This window comes from Prunus avium, chromosome 7, assembly GCF_965620075.1.
Source record: "Prunus avium chromosome 7, drPruAviu1.hap1.1, whole genome shotgun sequence".
Taxonomy (NCBI): domain Eukaryota; kingdom Viridiplantae; phylum Streptophyta; class Magnoliopsida; order Rosales; family Rosaceae; genus Prunus; species Prunus avium.
In genome coordinates, this window is record NC_142290.1 from 31,469,367 (window position 1) to 31,491,355 (window position 21,989).

At 36.0% G+C, this 21,989-nt stretch overlaps 2 protein-coding genes across 3 annotated transcripts; both read left to right on the top strand.

The window, feature by feature from the left end:
* The first annotated feature begins 3,124 nt into the window (after positions 1-3,124).
* On the top strand, positions 3,125-9,004 carry LOC110766112 (uncharacterized). The gene is made up of 3 exons (XM_021969374.2): positions 3,125-3,399; positions 4,382-6,197; positions 6,861-9,004. The coding sequence occupies exons 1-3, from the start codon at positions 3,326-3,328 to the stop codon at positions 8,970-8,972; spliced, it is 4,002 nt and encodes a 1,333-aa protein (XP_021825066.2). The 5' UTR covers positions 3,125-3,325; the 3' UTR covers positions 8,973-9,004.
* An 8,008-nt stretch (positions 9,005-17,012) lies between these two features.
* Positions 17,013-21,392, top strand: LOC110766102 (ternary complex factor MIP1 leucine-zipper protein (Protein of unknown function, DUF547)). Of its 2 annotated transcripts, none has more exons than XM_088255902.1 (11): positions 17,013-17,078; positions 17,659-17,750; positions 18,236-18,343; positions 18,466-18,582; positions 18,759-19,295; positions 19,384-19,745; positions 19,832-19,931; positions 20,121-20,180; positions 20,352-20,435; positions 20,563-20,679; positions 20,932-21,392. In XM_088255902.1, exons 2-11 carry the CDS (start codon positions 17,691-17,693, stop codon positions 21,232-21,234), a joined length of 1,848 nt encoding a protein of 615 aa, XP_088112028.1. In that variant the 5' UTR covers positions 17,013-17,078; positions 17,659-17,690; the 3' UTR covers positions 21,235-21,392. The 2 variants fall into 2 exon arrangements, with proteins under 2 accessions (XP_088112028.1, XP_021825056.1); XM_021969364.2 differs by lacking the exon at positions 17,013-17,078 and adding an exon at positions 17,097-17,518.
* The last annotated feature ends 597 nt before the right edge of the window (positions 21,393-21,989 follow it).

A 21,989-nucleotide genomic window follows, 5' to 3' on the forward strand; every position in this document is an offset into this window, starting at 1 on the left:
AAAGTGATTTTTAGAAAAGCACGAAGCACTTCCAAGTGTCTTTTCATAAAGTATTTAGATTTTCTTGTAAACTTCAAGATACTTCTAATAAAAATGCTTATGAATACGATTGTTTTTCATTGAAGCAGTGCAACACGAGCCCGTATTAAATAAAGCAAGTGTTACATTTATTCAAATATAGAAAAGTTAATTAATATATTTATGTTGCAATAAAAATTACTACTTGAGCAAAGTTTGGGTCCTTAAAACTAAGGAGGAGTTTCTCCTCAAAACAAATGGGATTTTGACACTTATTAAGTTAAAAGAATTTGGGAAAAAGTTATATGAAATTAACAAATGTCAAAATCTCATTTGTTATGAAGAGGAGTTCATCCTCACTCTTAAGGAGGAGCTTCTCCTTACAACTTATGGGTTTTTGACACTTATTAAATTCAAGCAATATTGACAAAGTTTAACTATAAAATTAAAATTAAAAAATTACACGTGTCAAAATGACATTGGTTGTAAGGAGGAGTTGCTCCTCAATTTTAATTTTTAATGAGTCAAGCTTTTTCTTTAGATAAATATCTTCAATATTTCAATCTAACGGACCCAATTGCAATGAATGATGCGTAAGACAAAGATCCACCGTTAATAAAATCGAAAAAAGGACAAATATCCACCGAAAGAGAGTGTCGTGACTGCACCACAACAAAACAACATCACTCACATCATATTGAATTGAAAGGCTGCGGTGTATGGGTCCCACTCTGCAACGTCAATCTACGGACCTAATTCAGCCTCAAAATTCCGAATCCTCCCATTCATTCTAAGCCGTCCACGTCTAGGTCTGATCACCAGCGCAATGACAAAGTCCATTTGGCCCACAGGCTCCGTAAAGGCTACGTAGATCAAACGGCTGCAGAACGCCAATGCTGAAACGACGGTACAGATTTCGTAACAGTCAAAAGGAATCCAGGGTGACTATGATACCGCCGCCAAGCTGTCGTGTGTTATTTGACCTTTTCTGCTGGACGGCGTCGTATGAGTACTAGGAATAGGCGTGACTGTCACTTGCGCCTTGCTTCTTTTCCCCATATGGAAATTAGTACATCCCATCCCATACGCGCAGAATCAGTCAATGCTCTTAGAGCGTGGGATACACTAATTCGGAAAGCGCATGAGGTGGACTTCAGAAGAAAACAACGTGCCTCTGTGCTACATACTCGCATACACCTAATATACGAGGTGATTATTATTTTTATATCTAGAAAATACAATTGATTATTTAAGAAACAAGATTCTCAGCGTATTAAAAAAAAACAAAGATTCCAATATTTATTTTTTTAAGAGATATTCAGTTATATACTCATTTTTAGCCCTATTTAATTTAATTTTTATTATTAAATTAATTACTTTGATGCTATGTTCAGTGTTTTGTGTTTTTTTTATGAGGTTTTGGAGTTGGGCTTGTTTTAAAAAATCGATGACAGTTTTGTAATTTATAAGAAGTTTGAAGCCTCTTTGTTATGTTGTAAATGAACTTTGAGTATGTTTCTAAAGTTCATTTCATGTAGTTTTTTATTATTATTTGGACTCCTATATTTGGTAAAATAGTGAATCTTCCTTTTTTTAATAGTAAAATATTTTCCTTATTCCTTATGTTCAACACAACATTTTTCTATATTGGACAAGTTTTTTTATTATAAATATACATATTATATTAGACAAATTGAAAACCATTAAGATATCTAATTGTGATCAACAAATTTGATAAACACAATGCTTTTCAAGAAAATAATAAAATGACAATCATTGATTGTGTAGCCAAATAGTTTCAGATTCAAGTGATTTTTTGCAGAGATAATCTTTGAAGGAACATCTAAAATATACACAATTCGGGTCATTGAAATACAATAAAGAATGGCCTTGCAAGTGTGTCCTTCAAATAAGCTTATTTGAGAGATGTGTCAATTGAAAATTGTTCATCTATACATAACTATCTTGATTTATTTGATGAACATTTTAGACAAAATTTTATTTCATAAATATAGACTACAAACACGCAATATGGACTTGAAAAAAAAACTGAATATCTTGAGACAAAATAGGTATGAAGGATTGAAGTATCTAATCGAGCTCCGAAGATTAATACTGAAAGAGCTTTACCGAATGCATCATCTACCTTACACAGCTCATCCTGATACATCGTATACACTTGATGTGCTCATACAATATTATTAAATTCCAAAACTATATACATCCAGGTGATGTGCATACATTAGTTTGAAATTTTAAAACTACCTAAATATGTGAGACACACAAAATATTGCAAATATAACAATAGAAATGAATGAATATTACATAAAAACGATGATGAAAAGTAGAGTAAAAGGGATGAAAGTGTATAGGTTAAAACATGGTAGTACAACTACCACATTACCTATAATTTTAAACTTATTATTCAAATTAAGGAAATAACAAAAATACAGTTGATATAATGTAGATATTTTAGGATTGTCAATATGAATCACATATTTAAATAATTAACTTAATCAACAATTCAAATTAACCGTAAAGTATAAATTGTAAAAAAATAACTATTTACACATCATTTTAAGTAAATGACACCCTATCCTAAAATTACCATTTTGTCAGGGTTTATATATCAAATTGCAAAAAGTACAAATGGTGTCGTACATGAGGACAAGCTTGGGTGTGCAGCCTGAGAATCCTAAAAGGCCGAGCCCTGCGGTGCGGCACGGCTCGGACCACAAAGCGCCAAGGTGTTTCCTTTTTCGCGCTCTCAGATTCTAGCTGGCAGATATTCCCAAGGCCTATGTAAACAGTGTAAAGGGCAAAACTGTCATTCCACCACCTATATTATCTTAAATTAAACACTTGGGGAGCACCAAGTGCCATTTACCAAAAAATACAAAAATACGAAAATACGAAAAATACAAAACCAGCCCCCATTTTAAAACACAGGGCCCTCACCCCCACACAGTCTTCCAACTTCCATTCAACCCCATATCTTAATTTTCCATTAATGCCCTTCAGGCCTCCGGTTATTCACGCCGGTCCTACGTGGGTATTTTGGTCATTCAGTCGTTGTCCAGTGCCTTTTTCTTTTGTGTGCTCTGTGTATCTGTGCTCTTGTTGGTTCTCTGCGGCCATTCATTCGCTGTTATCAGGTGGTCTGGTGCTCTGTGTGCTTCTGCTCTAAGCATATACACCACACATACATACATACATACATACATACTGTGCTCAAAATCAAACCCCAAAAAAACCCAACCAAAAAAAAAGGTCTGTGACCTTACATGGTCTTCTCTCTTGCTCGGCCATGGTGGTGATGGAGTTCAAAACCCTAACAATCAGAACTCAAAAGCAGCAGCAGCTCTCCATGTTCAGCCTCAGGTGCCTCTTCAACACTCTCTCCCCTTTTTTTCGTCTCTCTTCCACCATTGTTTTGCTTTCGATGTTTACAATAACATGTTTCCAAATTTTTTTTTTTTGCTTCACTTTCTCATCATCGACTCTGTCTTTTCCTTCTCTATCTTTTGATTGTTCAAAAAATTTCAGCTTTTTGCCATTTCTGTAGCTCTGATTACTTTCTCGTTTCCATTTCAGACGTTGTTTGGTTCCCTTTTTTTTTTTTTTTTTCCATTCTTGTTTGTGTTAGATGATTCGATGAAGTTTTTTTGTTTTTGTTTTTGTATTCTGAGTTAAGGTGTAGTCTGGGATGAGTTTGATTAAAAAATTTATCTGAGTGATTTTAGAGCCAGAATAGTTTTACATTTTTTCCCATGCGTTTTGTTATTATGGTAGTTTTAGCTATTAATGGTGGAGATAATAGTTTTCCGAACTTGTTGGAACTAATAAGTTTGCTTCTAAATGTACTAACCTCATGCTTTTGTTCATTCAGTGTATATCACTAGCGCAAGGCATGACCAATGAATGTTTGGAGCTTTGAAAGGATGAATTTTGGTTTTATTATCTACAAAATTAGACGTAATTTTTATTTATTTAAAAAAGGAATTTCTGTTCTTGTTTTGGTATTTTGTTTTGAGAAAGAGAGTAATTTGGCCGAACATATTTGTATGACTTTGACTCTGTTTGGCTGCTCATGCAACATGTTTGTATGACTTTGATTCTGTTTGGCTGCGCGGAAAATGTTTGTAATGAATGAAAAGAAAGAAGAAAGAAAGTAAACTATGATTGCTTGGCCCAACCACTTTTCCTAATCTTCTTGTTGTCTTAGTTATCTCGTTTTATTTTCTGCAATGAAAGTTTAGGCAGTTAATGGTCTTGTTGCATACCAATTTATCAAGTTTAGTAAACCTTTCTGACATGTTAAAATGTAGTGTTGTAATGTTATTTTCCTTGCGCAATTGTTCAGGGGATTGTCACATCCAATCAAAGCACTCCATGTTCTTATGGTTTTAGCATGTACTCTTTTCTACCTCGCTACATGTGGACAATGCTCTGGGAATGGGATGCAAATATTATCAGAATATGATGCTTGTGGATCTTATGGAGATAATTTTGATGCGGCTTTTGCGGATAATTTTCTTGGTGACAGCACTTTGGGCTGTGGAATTCCAAGAACCCCCTTCAATATTGATAAGATTTGTACTAGCTCTCGTTTGTTCTGCTTTCCCTCTACATTACCAGGTTTTTTGGAGCATAAACTCAAAGTGGCTGATTTAGAAGTTTCTGGGAGTCAGTCTGATGATCTATCATCTTTAGGATCAACTGAAAATAGCAAGTTGGCAAATAACAAAAGCTGGTCATCAGACAATGGTATGTTTAAGTTATTTAATGGAGGGATTGTTTCTTGTTCTTTGAACTCCAAGGCGGCTACTAATGAGTTTTCATCCATTCAAACCGATAGCGCTAATCAAAATGATCTTTCTTCCTGTAGAGGACCTTTACTTTATCAGAAAAGCACAAGTTTTAGGCCGAACAAGAACACTGAGATGACCAAATCTAATTCTTTCAGTAGTTCTTCCTCTCCCCATGTAGAAATTAGCCCTGCTGTATTGGATTGGGAACAAAAGAACATGTATTTTCCATCATTAGCTTTCTTAACTGTGGCAAATACATGCAATGACAGCATTTTACATGTTTATGAGCCATTCAGTACTGACATACAGTTCTATCCTTGCAATTTTAGTGAGGTTTTGTTAGGACCTGGTGAAACAGCTTCAATTTGTTTTGTATTTTTACCTAGATGGCTTGGCTTGTCCTCTGCTCACCTCATTTTGCAGACAAGCTCTGGTGGTTTCTTGATTCAGGCAAAAGGTGTTGCCGTTGAGTCTCCTTATGGAATTCATCCCTTATTAGGCCTGGATGTTTCCTCCAGGGGAAGGTGGAGTAAGAATTTGTCTTTGTTTAATTCCTTTGATCAAAATTTTCATGTGGAGGAAGTAACTGCATGGATGTCAGTGACTCTGGGGCATACTTCCCATTATGCAGAGGCAATATGTAGTACTGAAAAACTTCAACCTTCCAATGAACTTCAGTTTCTGAGTGTGAAAGATCGTTTGGTTGTGAGTACTGGTCAAGTTGGTTTGCCTCTGCTGGCCATGAGGCCTCTCAGGAAATGGGAGATTGATCCACACAGCAGTGAAACTATCATAGAAATAGACTTCTCAATGGAATCGAAAGGAAAAATATTTGGTGCAATTTGTATGCAGTTGCTAAGGTCTTCAGAGGACAAGTCTGATACTGTTATGCTTCCTTTTGAGGCTGAATTGGATGGAACAGCAATGGATGATGATCGTGGAGGACCTATATTAGCATCTCTTGAAGTTTTGGAGTATTCTTCCAATGAAACTGCTGTTGCTATATCTCTGAAGAATTGTGCTCCTTACCTTTTGAGAGTTCTTGAGATTACTGAGGTTGCAGATAGTAAAACCTTCCAGATAAAGTACAGTCAAGACTTGTTACTTTTCCCAGGCAGTGACACATATGTTTCTGTGGTTACTTGTACTGAAAGAAATGTCAAATTATATGGACACTGTACATTACTTATATTGACAAATGACTCAACAAGTCCACAGATTGAAATTCCTTGCCAGGATGTTATTCATTTATGTTCAAGACATTGGAAGGGTTCTACCACTGAATTTGAACATCAGTCTGAAGGGAGTGAATCAGGTGATATGAACAGAGTGTCCTTTGACAGTGGCTTGCAGTGGCCATCACAGAGGGTAAGCAGATTCTTCCCATATATATATTGTATGTATATATTTTATACTCTCTGTATGTGTGTGTATGCATTGTGAATTGGATTGGCCTTTTGATATTTTTTTTTTTAAAAAAAAAAACAAACCATAGTCTAAACTACAAGGGGGAGGGGTTTCTCACACACACACACACACACACACTACCAATGTGCCATGGGGGTTCGGACCTGAGACCACTTGTTTGCAAGTCAAGGCCCTTTTCCACTGGGCTAGACCCCATCGGCTGGCCTTTTGATACTTCATATGGTTATTCATCGGTTTTCGAGAAAGTGATATAGTATTTTCCTCTCATTTATTAGTATGAAACATATTCTTAGTTATTTGTAAAAGTATCATGTTGTCAAGGTTCCTCATCTTCAGAGCGTTGGAGTCGGCAGGTTTTCATTGCTGAAATCCATTAAAAATGTGTTTGTCTGTAACAATTCTATTGACTATTAAGGTAGAGCATTCGTTTATCTGTGGCTGCAATTGTGGTATTTTTTTAGAATTATTTAGATTTTTTTGTTGTGTGTTCAAGGTTATTTACTCATGAACTATCTATGACCAATCATGCTCTGTGATATTCTTCTATCTATAAACATCAACATCCACAGTAACCAAAATATTTTTTTGTGCTTGCACATGAAGGCAACAGAGACAGAAGAAGCAGATGAATTGGTGCTACAGAACTGGAAATCTCAAGATACCAGAAATGGCATGTCTGTGCTTGATGATCATGAGGTATTCTTCCCAATGCTTCAGGTAGGAAGTCATTACTCTAAGTGGATCACTGTAAAGAATCCTAGCCAAGAGCCTGTAGTGATGCAGCTTATACTGAACTCGGGGGAGATTATTGATCAATGCAAGACCCCAGGTGGTCTTATACAGCCTCCTTCATCTGGTAGTTTGGTTCGTAATGAATCCACTTCTCCCAGTAGGTATGGGTTCTCAATAGCAGAAAATGCACTAACAGAGGCTTATGTTCAACCAAATGGTAGAGCATCTCTTGGACCAGTATTGTTTCACCCTTCCAGTCGATGCAATTGGAGAAGTTCAGCCCTCATAAGAAACAATCTTTCTGGCGTGGAGTGGTTATCTCTGAGGGGATTTGGAGGATCACTTTCCTTGCTTCTGCTTGAAGAGTCTGAGGCTGTTCAGAGTGTAGAATTCAACCTCAGCTTACCACTTCCTCTCAACATTTCTCCTCCAGACATGTTATTTCACATGGAAGATGCCACTCATTCTTGTTTACGCCCATTAGCAAAACAGCTCTATGCTAAGAATACAGGAGACTTGCCACTGGAGGTTAGAAGAATCAAAGTGTCCGGAAAAGAGTGCGGGATGGATGGGTTTATGGTACAAACTTGCAAAGGTTTTGCTCTTGAACCTGGAGAGTCAGCAAAGCTTCTGATATCATACCAGACTGATTTTTCTGCAGCCTTGGTACAACGGGATCTTGAGCTGGCCTTTGAAACTGGTATTCTGGTGATACCCATGAAGGCAAGCATCCCCTTGCAGATGATCAATATATGTAAGAAATCAGTGTTCTGGATGCGCGCTAAAAAGTACTCTGCAGCAGTACTGCTTCTTATATCCTTGATGTTTCTAGTATTTTGGTATATATTCCCCCAGGTGCTGGCCTTTTGCTCCCATGATTGTTTGTGGGTGAGCGGAAAAAGTTCCTTGGCTACTTCTACAAGTAGTTCAGAGAAAGTTTCTCATGTGCATAACTATAGAGACAGTAATTTTTCTGTTTCTGGTGAGATAAACAGTTTGCTAAGATCAGTTCGGGAAGATAGAACCTTAATGCAGGCATCATCTGTGGGTGGATATCCTGTTGACCAGACTAGGGCCTCAGAGCAGGAAAAATTTGCTCAACATGCAAAGCAAATTCTACAAGGTCATAGACAAACAAACTATTTGTCAGATACACCAAAGAATAAAGCCACGGCCTTCTCATTGATGTCTGAATCGGTATCAGCTGAGAATTCTGACGACCTAGAAGCATCCCAACCCGGTAACCTCACAGTCAAAACTGGAAATGAAAAGGGAAGGCGGCGTAAGAAGAGAAAGGGTGCCGGTTCTAAGTTGACAGGACTTCTTGAAGTTTCAAGCAGTCAAAGTGGAAATTCTACACCTTCATCACCCTTGTCTCCAGTCACATCTGTAACACCAAAACACATGTGGCCGCAATCTCCCGATCTGGGTCAAGCTGTTGAGGCCAGGAATCCATTTACTCGAGTAGCTCACCAACGCTGCCAGAAGAGTCATGTTTTTAAATCTGCTTCCAAGGCAAACTTATCATCAGGGCCTGAGGTTTCTTTGAAGAATTTCAGTAACCACCAAACGTTTCCTTCTCAAGAGCAGCCTTCACCACCAAGAAAAGCTGCTGACAGACCTGTTTTGTTGCCGTCTGCCACCTTTCCTTGCGCTGGAAGGCCTGCTCCTAATGCGGTCTGCACTTCCCCTTTTCCGGCTTCGACCTTGGCTATTTCTCCACATGCTAGAGCCCCTGGGTCCAAACTCTATGAGCAGAAAAATGTTGGAGAAGAACGAAAGTCTCGGTTTGGGGATGAATATACATATGATATATGGGGTGACCATTTTCCCAGGCTTAAGTTGACTAGGACAAACAATGTTACTTCAATGATCTCCAGCACTTCAGAGAGCGACTCTAATAGCTTCTTTGTAAAGGGTCCGCAAACCCTCATGACAAGGTCACCACCAAGATCTGTAAGTTTTTTCCATCAAGATGGTTAATGATAAAAAAGAAAAAACTAAATAATTTATCATGTTTCTCTGCTGCCAGCCATCATCATTGTCATCTGTAAATAAGAAACTGAAAAAAGTAACGTCTGCTGTAAATTGAATAGCTTAATATCAAAAAGAAAAAAACGAAAAAAGTTCAGAGAAAATAAACACTAACAATGAGGTAAAGATCAAAAGGGATCATCAAATTGTTCTATGAACTTCCTTTTCAAACAAAGAATAAAAGCAATATTTTACTTAATGGGCTTCACTTTATTGAAGTGGATGCCTTAGATTTTCCACTGCTCACTTCCTTTTGCAGAAAGGCTAAAGGCTACAATGAGAAGTTTAGAGTGAGGAGCTTATTTGAGGGTTCAATTCCATCATAGGAAATCAATGGACGTAAATATTTTAAACGGTTTGATGGTGGGATTGAACTCCTCAAATAAGCTTCTCACTCTCAACTCCTCTCTCTCTTTTGGGCCTTGGATTTCTATATAAATTGAAAAAGCCTAGCCCAATATAATAATTTCCTGGATCATATTTGTAGAACTTGGTCAACAATCTGAGCTCTGATATTGCACATTTGGCACCAACCCAACAAAGATTGGTTTTTTTTTATTCTCTCTTTTTCAAAACAAAGATTGGTATATGGAAGAAGATGAAAATACAATATGAAAACTCACAATAAATCTAAGCAGTACATTTTCTGCTGGCCGTTACTTTTTATTCCGTCGTCTTCAACCTCACTGGATTAATTTGCCCATTTATGTCCTGGAGGGAACAGTCTAGTCACTTGTCCATGCATGCCCCATTTACACACACGCATGCAACAAGCACAGTTTTGGCAGCCATTTTGGGTATGAAGATTGCAACTTTACAGTCAGTGTTGTCATGGCAGCCCGAGTCCACTGTACTGCTTGCAGTTACTGTTTAAAATGAGAGGACATGTATAGATTAGACGGACTTTTAGTGCATGGATAGCCGTGATGGCGACGGTAGAGACGATCGCTCATGTTTCTTCTGGTAAATGCCAGCAATTGAGGAAGATAGAGCCACAAAAGAAAGGATGATTGTATTGCAAAATCTGATTCATATGGATAGAGACTTTCTGGGACCATTATTTTGGTCACAGAGCTGGCATTACCATTATTTGTCATAGATCTGGCATCAGTACATGCAACTAAACAGTGACCTTGCTCAGCTGCCACTAAATCTTCAACATGGCCATTGGTAAAATGTGTAAAAACATCGGAATTTACTTGGTACGTATAGTTTTCAAGTGATTGCATCCACCCTTAATTTTCGTCCAAAGACCTTATATCCGATGAGAGAGTGGATCGAGAACGTTTTTGTCACGTTTTCATCACAAAAAAAAAAAAGCCTCTCTCTTTCAAGCTTAATTGATAAAAGGGTTAGGGGATCAGATGCTCTACCATAAAGTTTGCTCTCTCATTCGATCCATTAGTTGGTCTTGGCAGAAGTATAGTGCATAAAAGTGGTCCAATAAATGGACCACAGCTACAGTAAAGAAAAAGTAAGACTGGCCTTCTCCTTTGGGGTTTTCACCTTTGAGACCTCCTAATGTACGTAATGAGATTGAGATAGCTAACCTTCTGTAATAACTTCATGCAAATGTAATCTTAATTAAGTTGACTTTTAATGGTCTCTAATATATGCTTAAGCTAAATATATGAAGCTTAGTGAACTGCAACAATCCAAAAGGCATTTCATCAATCGGAGATTTGTAGTTTTTCCAACCTAGATCAGGTATCTATGTAAACCTAGTGAAAGTTTATTGGACTTCCCAACTTGAATTAGGGCTAAATTTACACAAATAGAAGTCTATAATTTTGCTTATTTAACAATCTAGTATGTTATGTTGCTAGATTGTCAATGTACTTAATAGGAAAATTGTATGAATTGTCACTCGAAATAGAATAAATCCTTTCAATTCTTAAGATTTATACTCGATATCAATAATGTAAGTCTTCTAAGAACAATTAAGCAAGATGAAGAAACTGCGTTTACCAAAGAGTACTCGAAAAGTATAGCTAGAATGAATCATATGAAATCAAACATGCCACACAGAAGCAACTTCATATTTGTTTCGGTAAAATGATTATTTAATTCTCGAAGCCCTTTCTAAAACCAAACATTCAAATTCAAATGCCCTGAAATTGTAATAATATTTAAAACTTGTATCAAATATATTAAATTAAAAAAGAAAGAAAGAAGTGGAAAATGTCCAGTGAGAAGTGAGAACTGGTGTGAGTGGCTGTCCCTCCACTAGAGAGAGTGGTTGAGCCACTGAGCTCACATTAGATGGTGTATCCTCTTCGATCAGCCATGAGCCCCAGTCCCCAAAAATCTACAGCAAAGCCATTTGCGTTTGCATAAAGAAACAAAGGCCTCAAAACCAATCAAGCCAAGACTAACAAATGTTGCCAAGGAAAAAGGGAGATTAATATATGACAAAAAAGGTTTTTATTGTTTTTTTGGTTAAATAGTTTTCAAATGTTCATAACCATATTCGATATAATATTGCAACCCAATGAGGACAAGGACCACTACTATACCCGAGAACAGAATTTGGTTTCAATTTTTTTTTTTTAATCATATGGTTTTAGTACTACAAAATCAAAGCTTTCCTAACTAAGCTCCACATGAAAGAAGTTGTTAGTTGCCACAAAAATGGATGTTGGTTTAGATGAGCTTTCTGGAATAGTCAATTTCTTATTTGGATGTGTCTTCCTTTGCCTAGTTCTCCTTAATTAGTGTAACAAGTAACAACAATCAAAATCAATTAAAATCCTTTTATGATTTTTTTTTTTGGGGGATTTTCGCTCTATCTTTAAATAAAATTCATTTGAAAAGTTACATGATCGTCAAATACAAATATACACCTCAACTTATTAATTCACTTATATTATAACACGTGTGTATTTTCATTATGGCGACACAGAAAAGTTTCTCGTGAAATACATATGATATATGACATTCCTTTTCATCCCGTATCTTCTTAAGTTGTGTTCTTTCTTAAAATAAATAAATAGAATCAATTATCTACATATATATACCGTGGCAGTCGGTGAGTCCCAAGATCAAATCTAGAATTGAAATCTCACCAGTGAGTGGAGGAGAAGGGATTAGAGAAAGCTTATCTGCATGTGCTGCTGCTTTTGCCCTTTTTCCCTCAGTCTGCATCAGTATCTTCAGCATTGTTTCCACTTTCTTTTTTGGCTTTCCGCGACCTCATCTCTGTCTTTCACAGTTACACCACAATGACTACATACGTACTGATGAGCCCAAAATTTTATGGTGGGTCTAGGCCTCCCCTACATTTGGGACCGCTAAAAGAAGGGCCACCTAATTAGGACCATCTCTTGAAAATCTTAATTTGTGTTACTACTTTAGGGTAAAGAATTGTACCATATGTCTATCAGTTTTCAACCCTAAATTAATATCATAAAGCTGCACACCAAGTCATATACATACCATCTTGTATATGTTTGTGTGAGTTTTCCTCCGCCCCTTTTTTATATTTACGAAAAAATAATAATATTGTATTGTAATATGCATCACATGTTACACCACCCTAAATAACAATCTAATTAATCACTCCTAGATGTTTAATTTAGACCCATTTTCCAAAAAAATATTTTCTTTTCTTCTTGTTAGAGTGTAGGAATGAAAAAAGAAAAAGAAAAAAGAGGAATTAAATTGTTGAAGTAAATAATCTAGCGTTTGGTAGATTCTAATTAAAACTAGCTGCATGCACATTAGTAAACGTGGGGCAATCATCATGGCGTTTTAATGAATGATTTGGCAGACGTTTAGACATTCCCACTTTAATTGAACATGAGATGCCCACCATATACGTGCTAAGGTCCAGTAAAAGCGAATGCCTATTGGGTCTCTTGCTAAATTATATATACAAGATAATTATGGGGCCCTACGGCTCCTACCTATATTACCAAATATTTTGGGAATAATATTAATGAAGAGGTCATGGCCAATTTCTAGGGTTTTTTCTTTTCGTTTACATTTATTTTAGTTGTTAATAGTTGACATATACACTTAAGAATTAGACTCTATCTACACACAAAAAACCAAAGGAGATAAGGTTGGTGAGGGCTGATGATTAGGAAGGTACAACTATTTCAGTGACATGGACTTACCATTCAACATGTCCCCCTGTTAAAAGAGGTGGACAAATAGTCATAACTTCTAATCGGCTATAATCAGCAATGGACCTATAAAGGCGTATGGAGGTGCAGCTGCACCTCCCTTCGCTAGAAAAACCATTGTAGATGCTTCAAATTGCCCCTTTAACTCAACTTTTCAACATTTAAGTAAATATCTTTGTCCTTTTACTTTCATTTATTTTTATATTACTCAATTTACTTAGGTTCACAATGTAAATAAAGAAGTACCCCCCATTTGAATTAAAATAAAAATATTAGAAAATCAGATTCCCACCAAATCAAAATATGAAATATCGATTTTAGTGCAAAATATGATTTAGGCTAAAAATGATGGCTCATTAAGTCAATATATACTTATCAAGTTTTCTTATTTGATGTGTAAGGAATAAAAGCCGCCAAAAATTGTCTTGAGAAAATGATTATTCCGAAAAACTCTTTTTCATACTTTTTCATATTTTTACATAAAACAATTTTTCATGTATGATATGAATGTATGAAGTGACCTAAGGTCAATCTAGGTAAAAAAAACCTTAGATGTTCATCCATAGAGTTTTTAGCCTTTCAAAATTGCACATCAGTTAAAGAATTCCTAGGTCCGACAGTGGCTATGATTATAAAAGAGTGATGATTTTCACACTCGCATTTGTTTACTCAATTACCAAAACACAAAAATAACAGGGACGGAATTGCAATATTGCAAATCTGCCACCCTAATAAAATAAACTAAGAACAGCGAAGGTTCCACCGCAGACATCAAAATTAGAATGGTTAGTGAGGCTTGATCTATTTGTAAGTTATAAAAATGTTGGTTACATTACATGAATGAAAAGCAAAACATATTTAATGCTTTGATTAAGAAAATGATTCGTTAAATTGTGAGAAATTTCTTGAGACAAGTTTTGCTTTTCGCCCGACAAAAAAAGTTTACAGAATGATGCTGGATGAGTAGGTGGATCGATCGAGCTCAGCGCATGAGACTGGGAGAGACTGAGAGACTGAAAGACTCAGAGGCATGCTTGCTCGAATAGCCATGCACATGTATAAATATAGATGAATTCTGAAGCGCACGCTCACGTGCCTCTGCTAATAAAAAATGCAAATGAATCATTGAGGCCATGTACCTAATCTTGATTTTCCGATCATGTCCTATTATATATATCATGCATGTTTATAATAATATTATATATTTATAAAACTATATAGTACTTATAATATATGTCACAGTGCATCGGAAATGTCTCACAAAGTCTACTTTTGATGCTGTTCTTATGATGCCTTCAAAGAATGGATGGTTACTTTTATGTTGTCTTTAATTTCCTGCTGTCCATCAAGTGAGAATGAATGGTTTTATTGGTGGGTTCTGATTTTTTTTTTTCCAGGCTTATTTACTGTTTTTCCTTTTGTGCTTCGCTTAGAATCTCAAATTTTCTTTTGAATTTGCAACCGGGTCAATGTGTTCATGTCACGTGAGCAAATTAACAATTTTTCTTTGAAGCTTGATGGAATAGGAGAACATTGATCCAATTACAAGTTCATAAGGGGAAGTCGAGATTTGAAGCAAAGCACAAAGGGGAAAACAATGAATAAACCTTTTGTTTAATTTTGTTTGTTTGTTTATTTAGTTATTTCTAAACAAATGTTGTGATGCAATATGTTTTGAAGTGACTAATTGTTCTTATCAGTACTTATTAGCTAGATGTGGTCTTAATTGTGAATAATTAGTATAAAGTTTGATTGATGCATTTCTATATTATAGCCCACATTTTAGTTCATGATATGTCATTTTCTTCCATAACCAAAGGTTTTTAATTGATTTATTATTCATTAAAATTTTCATCAATCACAATATGTTCCTTATGCACATTGAATACTTGCTTGAATTTGAAGCAAGGAACATTAATTTCATAACATTATTTGGATTAATCACGTATTTCTACTTGATTTTAGCAATTAATAAATTCATCATTGAAGTAGTTTGCGGAGTACGTTGGTGGTTTTATTTGGTCTCTTGTCTCTATGTTCCCGATGCCTCTAACAATAATTTGGATTTAACTACATTGGATATATTATATATATACAAAAAAATTCTCCTATGTGGATATCCAAACGATAATAACGTGCGGATATACAGATAAGATAAAATATATATATTACAATAAGAAGAAAAAAGAGAGAGAAGAGTCATTGAATGAGAGCATTTTTGCTCGCTATTTGTGGGGAGGATTATCACCACGTTATTTGTTGCTGGATATACTATACGAATTCAAAAATTATACTCATCTAACGACAATAAACATGGTGATAATGTTCAAAACTAACTAAAGGGTGATGAACAAAAATATTCTTATGATTAAAATGGATTGTGTGGGCGTGCTTATCTATTTTGCATGAACAGCTTTTACTCACTAATGTTTTTGTTACTCGTCAGTAAATCGTTTTTATTAAAGTAAATATGAAAAAAAAAACTCATTAAAAATCCAAGTACTTGGCGCACATTAATTTTTAAGCATTTTTTGGCGGGACAAATTAAAGTCAGGAATGTGAATATCATGCAAAGTAGTTGTTATAAAAATATTACAATTCACAGTGTATATATGATTATTTGAATAAAATAAAAAATCTTCAGTAATGACAAAGAAAATAAATTTTCTGCAAAATGAGGTGTGAATGAAGATGTGCTTTGTCTAGTATGATGGGGAAGTTAACAACTGGCTTTCTCCATCATTAATTTCCACGTTTGCTTTTGCTTACTTCAAAAGGCATTTAGCTAAAGTCCATTTATTGTGCAATCAATAAATCTTTCAGTACATTAGCCTATATAAATAAATCTTTCGGTACCGAATGATATGTTTCTCATTATGAGTAGTTTAGATTAAGAAATTGATGTTTATGGTCCCCCATAGCTGGTAACTTGGCACTTACATTTGCAGAGGAGGTTAAGTACTTTTTAGTTGTCATCACAAGTGCAGGACAACTTTTCTCAAGTAAATATGTCTAAGATTTACAAATAGAGGGCTCTTGTCCATGAAAATCGATTGTGGACCATACACTGTTGAGAGACTTATCAATATTAACTTGATGAACCCACTCAATAGTAAATATGCGTATGAAAATCGGCTACGAGACTCTCGATTTAGACCAAACATCATTCAGTATTATACTATTACCTTGTTGAATCTACCCATTATTGTTATTATCTTGTTGAATTTACATAACAGTAAATACGTGTATATGAAAATTGGTTGCGAAAATGTGAATTTGAACCATACATCATTAAAAATTATTAATTTTAACCTTGTAGAACCTACCCAGTATTGAAAATATAATATTTTTATGTTTAAAAATGTTTGCTCCCATATATTCTACCTCCAAATTGCAATATGCCCTTTTATAATCATAATTATTCTAAAATGATATGGTAAATGAAAGGAAATATCATTCATAAACATCCTATTAGGAGACAGGTTTTGAAACTGCCATGGGAGATTCATTAATTCATACAATTAGTTGTAAATTGTAAATCAATTAAATAAAACCAGCGCACTTGGTTAAAGAATTAAGTGCAGAAAGGAATCCAAAGAGAGAGGATGCAAAAAGGAACCCCCAATATAAAAGAGAAAAAAAGGTAAAAAGAAGATTGGTTGGTATTGAATTATGATAAGTAGTAGAAGGATTCGAAAGAGGGAATGTGAGTGCTGTGCATGTTAATTCATAATGAGAGAATTGCGTTGTCACACACAAAAGGGATAAAAGTTGCAACTTGCACCACTCAATCACATTCCTGCTTCTCTTGCCAGGTCACTCTCTCTCTCTCTCTCTCTCTCTCTCTCTCTCACTTGGGTTTGAGAGCAGAGTCACACCAAGTAGTAAGTACAAGAAGAAGAAGCACTAAGGAGTAGGAGGAGAGAGGGTGTGTGTTTTTAGTGCATGTCTCTCTCTCTCTGACTTTCATGTTTGTTAGTTTAATGTTTGTTTAAAGAAAGATTGAACAAATAATAATTAGTAGCTAATAATATATATACATTGTTGCAATTAAAACTTTGGCTTGGCCTTGGCCTTGATTGTTGTTTGCAATATAATAATAGCAGAAAACACAACTGCACAGTGGGGTTCTTTGTCCATCTGCTACGCTTTTCTTGGATGACGCTTCAAGCTCGAAACCTCGTCGTTTTCTGCTTCCTCCTGAGCTCCTGTGGGACTTTTGCTGCTTTCTTTCACTTCACTCTGTTTGAGATATAAACAACAACAACAAAGCCAGCCATTTTTCTTTCTGGGTCTTCCACATTTCAACTTTCCCGCTCTCTAAACTATATGAAATAATCTCTCTCTCTCTCTCTCTCTCTCTGAAGGGTGGGTTGGCTTGGTCTCGTCTTTTTACTTCTTTGACCATTGATTTTTTTTTATTTCATTCTTTTTCCAAGGCCTTGTTTTCTTGAGCTCATTCTCATATACAACTATGGTATTGATTTGTTCTCTGTTCTTCTTTTCAGGATGCATTAAATTTGCATCAAAGTGAAACGAGATGAATAGCAGAGTACGCACTAATCTTCAGAGCATGAAAGCTGCTCTAAATAATGATAAAGTGAGTTGTTTGTTTCTTTCTTTTTTGCAATTCCAGCTCTTTCTTTAAAGCTGAGAGGTCTTATCAGTGACAAATTCCGAGATGAGTGTGTTGGTTTCTCAAGAAAAAGAAAGAAAAAAAAGGAGATTAAGGTTCTATCTTCTAGAGCTTTAAAATGAATTTTTGTCTATGGGCATAGGCAATCTGAAATGGGTTTTCAAATTTACTTGAAAAAGAAAGGCTTTTAATTTCTGAACTATTCCATTTTTGCATTTATTTTCATACGTATAGAACATTAAATATTCTTTACTTCCAAACTATATTCTTTCCAATTATGTTAATCTCCTACTGGAAGTGTGAAAAGTGAGGCACTTTTGATCCAAATCCAAACTGGGTTCTTTCTTTAACTTCTCTCAAGAAAAGAATAGTTTTTGTTTCTTTTTTCTCAGACACACTGATCCCTTTTTAGTTTATAACATTGTTATTTTAATGTTGAATTTACGAAGAGGGAGAAGAAGATGGAGACTCAGAAGAACAGAATAATGGGTACAGAGAGAACGTCAATCAATCGGCGTAGATCAAACAGAGAAAGAAAAATGGCCTTGCTACAAGATGTACTCTTCCACTTACTACTGCACATGTCAAGTAGTTTTAGATTTTTCTGTTAAAAAAAATGGATTTTTTGTTGTTGTTGAATATAATTCGTTGACTTATTGGTGTCCTTTGAAATTTACAGGTTGATAAACTGAAGAAGAAGCTCAGACATGAAGAAAATGTCCACAGAGCATTGGAAAGGGCTTTTACAAGACCATTAGGAGCTTTACCTCGTCTTCCTCCTTATCTCCCTCCACATGTTAGTACAATTTACCATTTCTCTCTCTCTCTCTCTCTCTCTCTCTCTCTCTCTCTCACATTGAATAGAAGAGAAACCCCAGATGAAGCCTTTGCCAAACATTAAAAATTGATGAAGAATGTACTTCAGTTTGTTGTGATATACAGTGATGTTAACTGGGATACTATTTGTTTCAGACATTAGAACTTCTGGCTGAAGTAGCTGTTTTAGAAGAGGAGGTTGTTCGGCTTGAAGAACAGGTTGTTAATTTTAGACAAGGTCTTTATCAGCAAGCTGTCTATCTATCCACCAAGAGGAATGTGGAAACTTTGAATGATTCAAGTGAGCAGACCCCAATTAGAAGTGCTAAACATCAGAGATCAAAATCTTTGTCACATAATGAGTTCATATCAGCAACATCAACCTCCAGGCTTCAACCTTCTCTTTCTCGAAGTGTTTCTAGCAGAAGGCTACCGTCTACTGATATTGTCTCTGATCGAACGACCGGGAATTGTTCTAGTAGGCAAGTCAGTGGAAAACAAATTTCCAGGAAACCCAATTGTTTGTCACCTCTTTCAGAAGATGGGAAAGGAAAAGAAAATCGATTGTGTTCTAATGCAGCTAGGGATAAGCAATCTCCCGACAAGAAAACTACCAAGGCTGTAACCCCAGTGAAAAAGCTTCCCAGCAAACATGAATCCATGGTCAAGTGTTTGGACCCTTTGAAGTTAGAGGTATGCCAATGCCACTGAAAGTTTGCACTTAGATTCAATTTGTGACATTTTGTGGTTGTTATTTATTTGTGCCTTTGAATTTGTTCAGCTAGAGTGCAGATTAGTAGACCAGGAAAGAGCACATGAGAGTTCGTCTGGTTCTTCAGATGATAAGGTATCGGAAGCCGATAACACTCCTAATAAAGTGTCCGAGGATATTGTGAAGTGTTTGTCTAGCATTTTTGTGAGGATGAGCAGTTTGAAGGACAAAGTAGAGGAATTGGAGACTTCTAGATCAACATTATCTGCTCATGCAGCAAATGGAGAGACAGGGTTTCGAGATCCTTATGGCATTTGCTTAGAATTCAGAAATATAGACGTTGGTCTCTATAAAAATCTCCGGTCAATTGATATTGGTTCAATTGATCTCAACAGAACAACAAGCGCATTGATTCTGATGCACAGATTAAAGTGAGTTTTTAGTCTGTCTGTTCTTGGTCTTCTCTTGATTATTCTGCTTGAGATTGTATTCAATTTCTCCTTTTGAAAATATCCAGGTTCCTACTTGGAAAGCTTTCCTCTGTGAACCTAGAGGGTCTTAACCATCAGCAGAAGCTTGCATTTTGGATTAACACTTATAATTCCTGCATGATGAAGGTAATAAGATGTCTCTCTATCAAGAAATTGAAAATCAAAGAGCAAAGAATTAGAATGTCCCAACTGCAAGTTTATCAAAAAAAATTCCAAGACTTTGGGACATTGTATTTTGAAAATCAGAGTTTTGCCTTTACCTGGTATAGCTAAATCAAATTCAACATTCTCAAAACAGTTTTTATAATGTTGCAGGCATTTTTAGAGCATGGCATACCTGAGACTCCTGAAATGGTTGTAGCACTAATGCAAAAGGTAAGATCAATCAATCATTTATGTCTGCCGAGCACATTGGCATGCATGCACACATGAACACACATTACATATGAAATTTTTGTACTCCATTATGTAATGTTCTGTTTCTGTTATTAGTGTCAACTCACAGAAAATCATTTTGTATATTGAATTTTGCTCTCTTTGCATCAGGCAACGATAGATGTTGGGGGACACTCCCTGAACGCAATTACAATTGAGCATTTCATTTTGAGATTGCCTTATCACTTAAAATTTGTAAGTATGTTCACCCTAAACTTGATTAGGCTCTTAGGCAAGAGTTCACTGACGTTTTCTTGAGTGACTTGAGTTATTGTGTATGGCATGCCAATTAAGTTTCACATTTGTTTCTTCTGTGTTACAGACGTGTCCAAAAGCTACAAAGAATGATGAGATGAAAGCTCGCAGCATATTTGGATTGGAGTGGTCTGAACCCTTGGTAACCTTTGCACTTTCTTGCGGAAGCTGGTCCTCCCCCGCCGTAAGCTAGTTTCAAATTTCTCTTGTAGTCTAAATTATTAAACCAAAGTCTGACAGTAGGGGTAGTTAGAATTTCATCCTTAGAGAACATTGTTTTTTCGAAACCGAATGCTGGTTCGAATCTTGATTTTGGTCATCATGAAAAAACATTAAATCCAAGGATGACAATCTAATATCCCAAATTTTCAATTATATATGTATTATGTTCTATGGATTTGCTGGGACTGATTTGAAATTTTTTTGTCAAACAAAGGTGAGAGTGTACTCTGCAGCTCATGTTGAAGAAGAGTTGGAAGCAGCAAAAAGGGACTACATACAGGCAGCTGTTGGGATTTCAAGGACAAACAAGTTGATAATCCCCAAGCTGTTGGATTGGTATCTGCTTGACTTTGCAAAGGATTTAGAATCATTGGTTGATTGGATTTGCATGCAGCTACCCAATGAGCTCAGGAATGAGGCTGTTAAAAGCCTTGAAAGAAGGGGAAGAGAGCCCTTTTCACAGTTGGTGCAAATAATGCCATACAATTTCAGCTTCAGGCTGCTCTTACAGCGATGACACATTTTCATTTCAATTTATTTATTTTTGCCCCATTCTTTAGTATGCATAGTTTTTGTGGAACATTGGTTTTGGTGGTGGGTTTGTATATTGATATAGTAAACAAGATGAAATTACATATAACCTAAGCACATGGTTTTTGTGCTTCTTCATTAAAATTGGGTTCGGGGAAGAGAGCAATTCTTTATGTTATGTGCCTTTTCTTTCAAGATAGTGAGGTGAAACTATCGATTAATTCATGATCAAGCTTAGAAAATTTGAAGATGAGAAATTGGTGCTAACAAGGTTAGTTTGATTTTAGATGATCCCACATAATCAACAAGCAATAGTCTAGACTACAGGAGAGGGCACACACAACTATGATGTCGTGGGAATTCGAACATGAGACCTCTGGTATGCAAATCAAGGCTCTTTTTCACTGAGCTAGACCCCATTGGCACCAACCTGTGTCTTTTTGCATCCTCTTCAGTACAATCATTCTTGCATCTCTAATGTAATTTGTGGGTGAAAATAATCCCAGCAGACAAAGCCCCTGGATTCTTTGGCAGTGTCGAGCAACAAAATATTAGCAAACCACGACCACTGACAAAGAGGCCATCTTGGCTCTGACTTTGATCGAGGCATACAAAAAAGTACTTGCGCTACAACGCATTTCACCTTCCAAAGAAGTAAAGAAAAGTAGGAAGACAACGGGATTAACTAGGCAGAGATTTCTTAGGTTGACTGCTTTTGGGTTTACCCTTTGGGCTTTGAGA

Excerpts from the sequence above, each read along its gene's own strand:
- LOC110766112 (XM_021969374.2), top strand. The coding sequence starts at position 3,326 with ATGGTGGTGATGGAGTTCAAAACCCTAACAATCAGAACTCAAAAGCAG. Across the intron at positions 3,400-4,381 it reads CTCTCCATGTTCAGCCTCAG|GGGATTGTCACATCCAATCA; the intron begins GTGCCTCTTCAA and ends GCAATTGTTCAG. Across the intron at positions 6,198-6,860 it reads TGCAGTGGCCATCACAGAGG|GCAACAGAGACAGAAGAAGC; the intron begins GTAAGCAGATTC and ends TTGCACATGAAG.
- LOC110766102 (XM_088255902.1), top strand. The coding sequence starts at position 17,691 with ATGAATAGCAGAGTACGCACTAATCTTCAGAGCATGAAAGCTGCTCTA. Across the intron at positions 18,344-18,465 it reads AAATGGCCTTGCTACAAGAT|GTTGATAAACTGAAGAAGAA; the intron begins GTACTCTTCCAC and ends TGAAATTTACAG. Across the intron at positions 19,296-19,383 it reads TGGACCCTTTGAAGTTAGAG|CTAGAGTGCAGATTAGTAGA; the intron begins GTATGCCAATGC and ends GAATTTGTTCAG.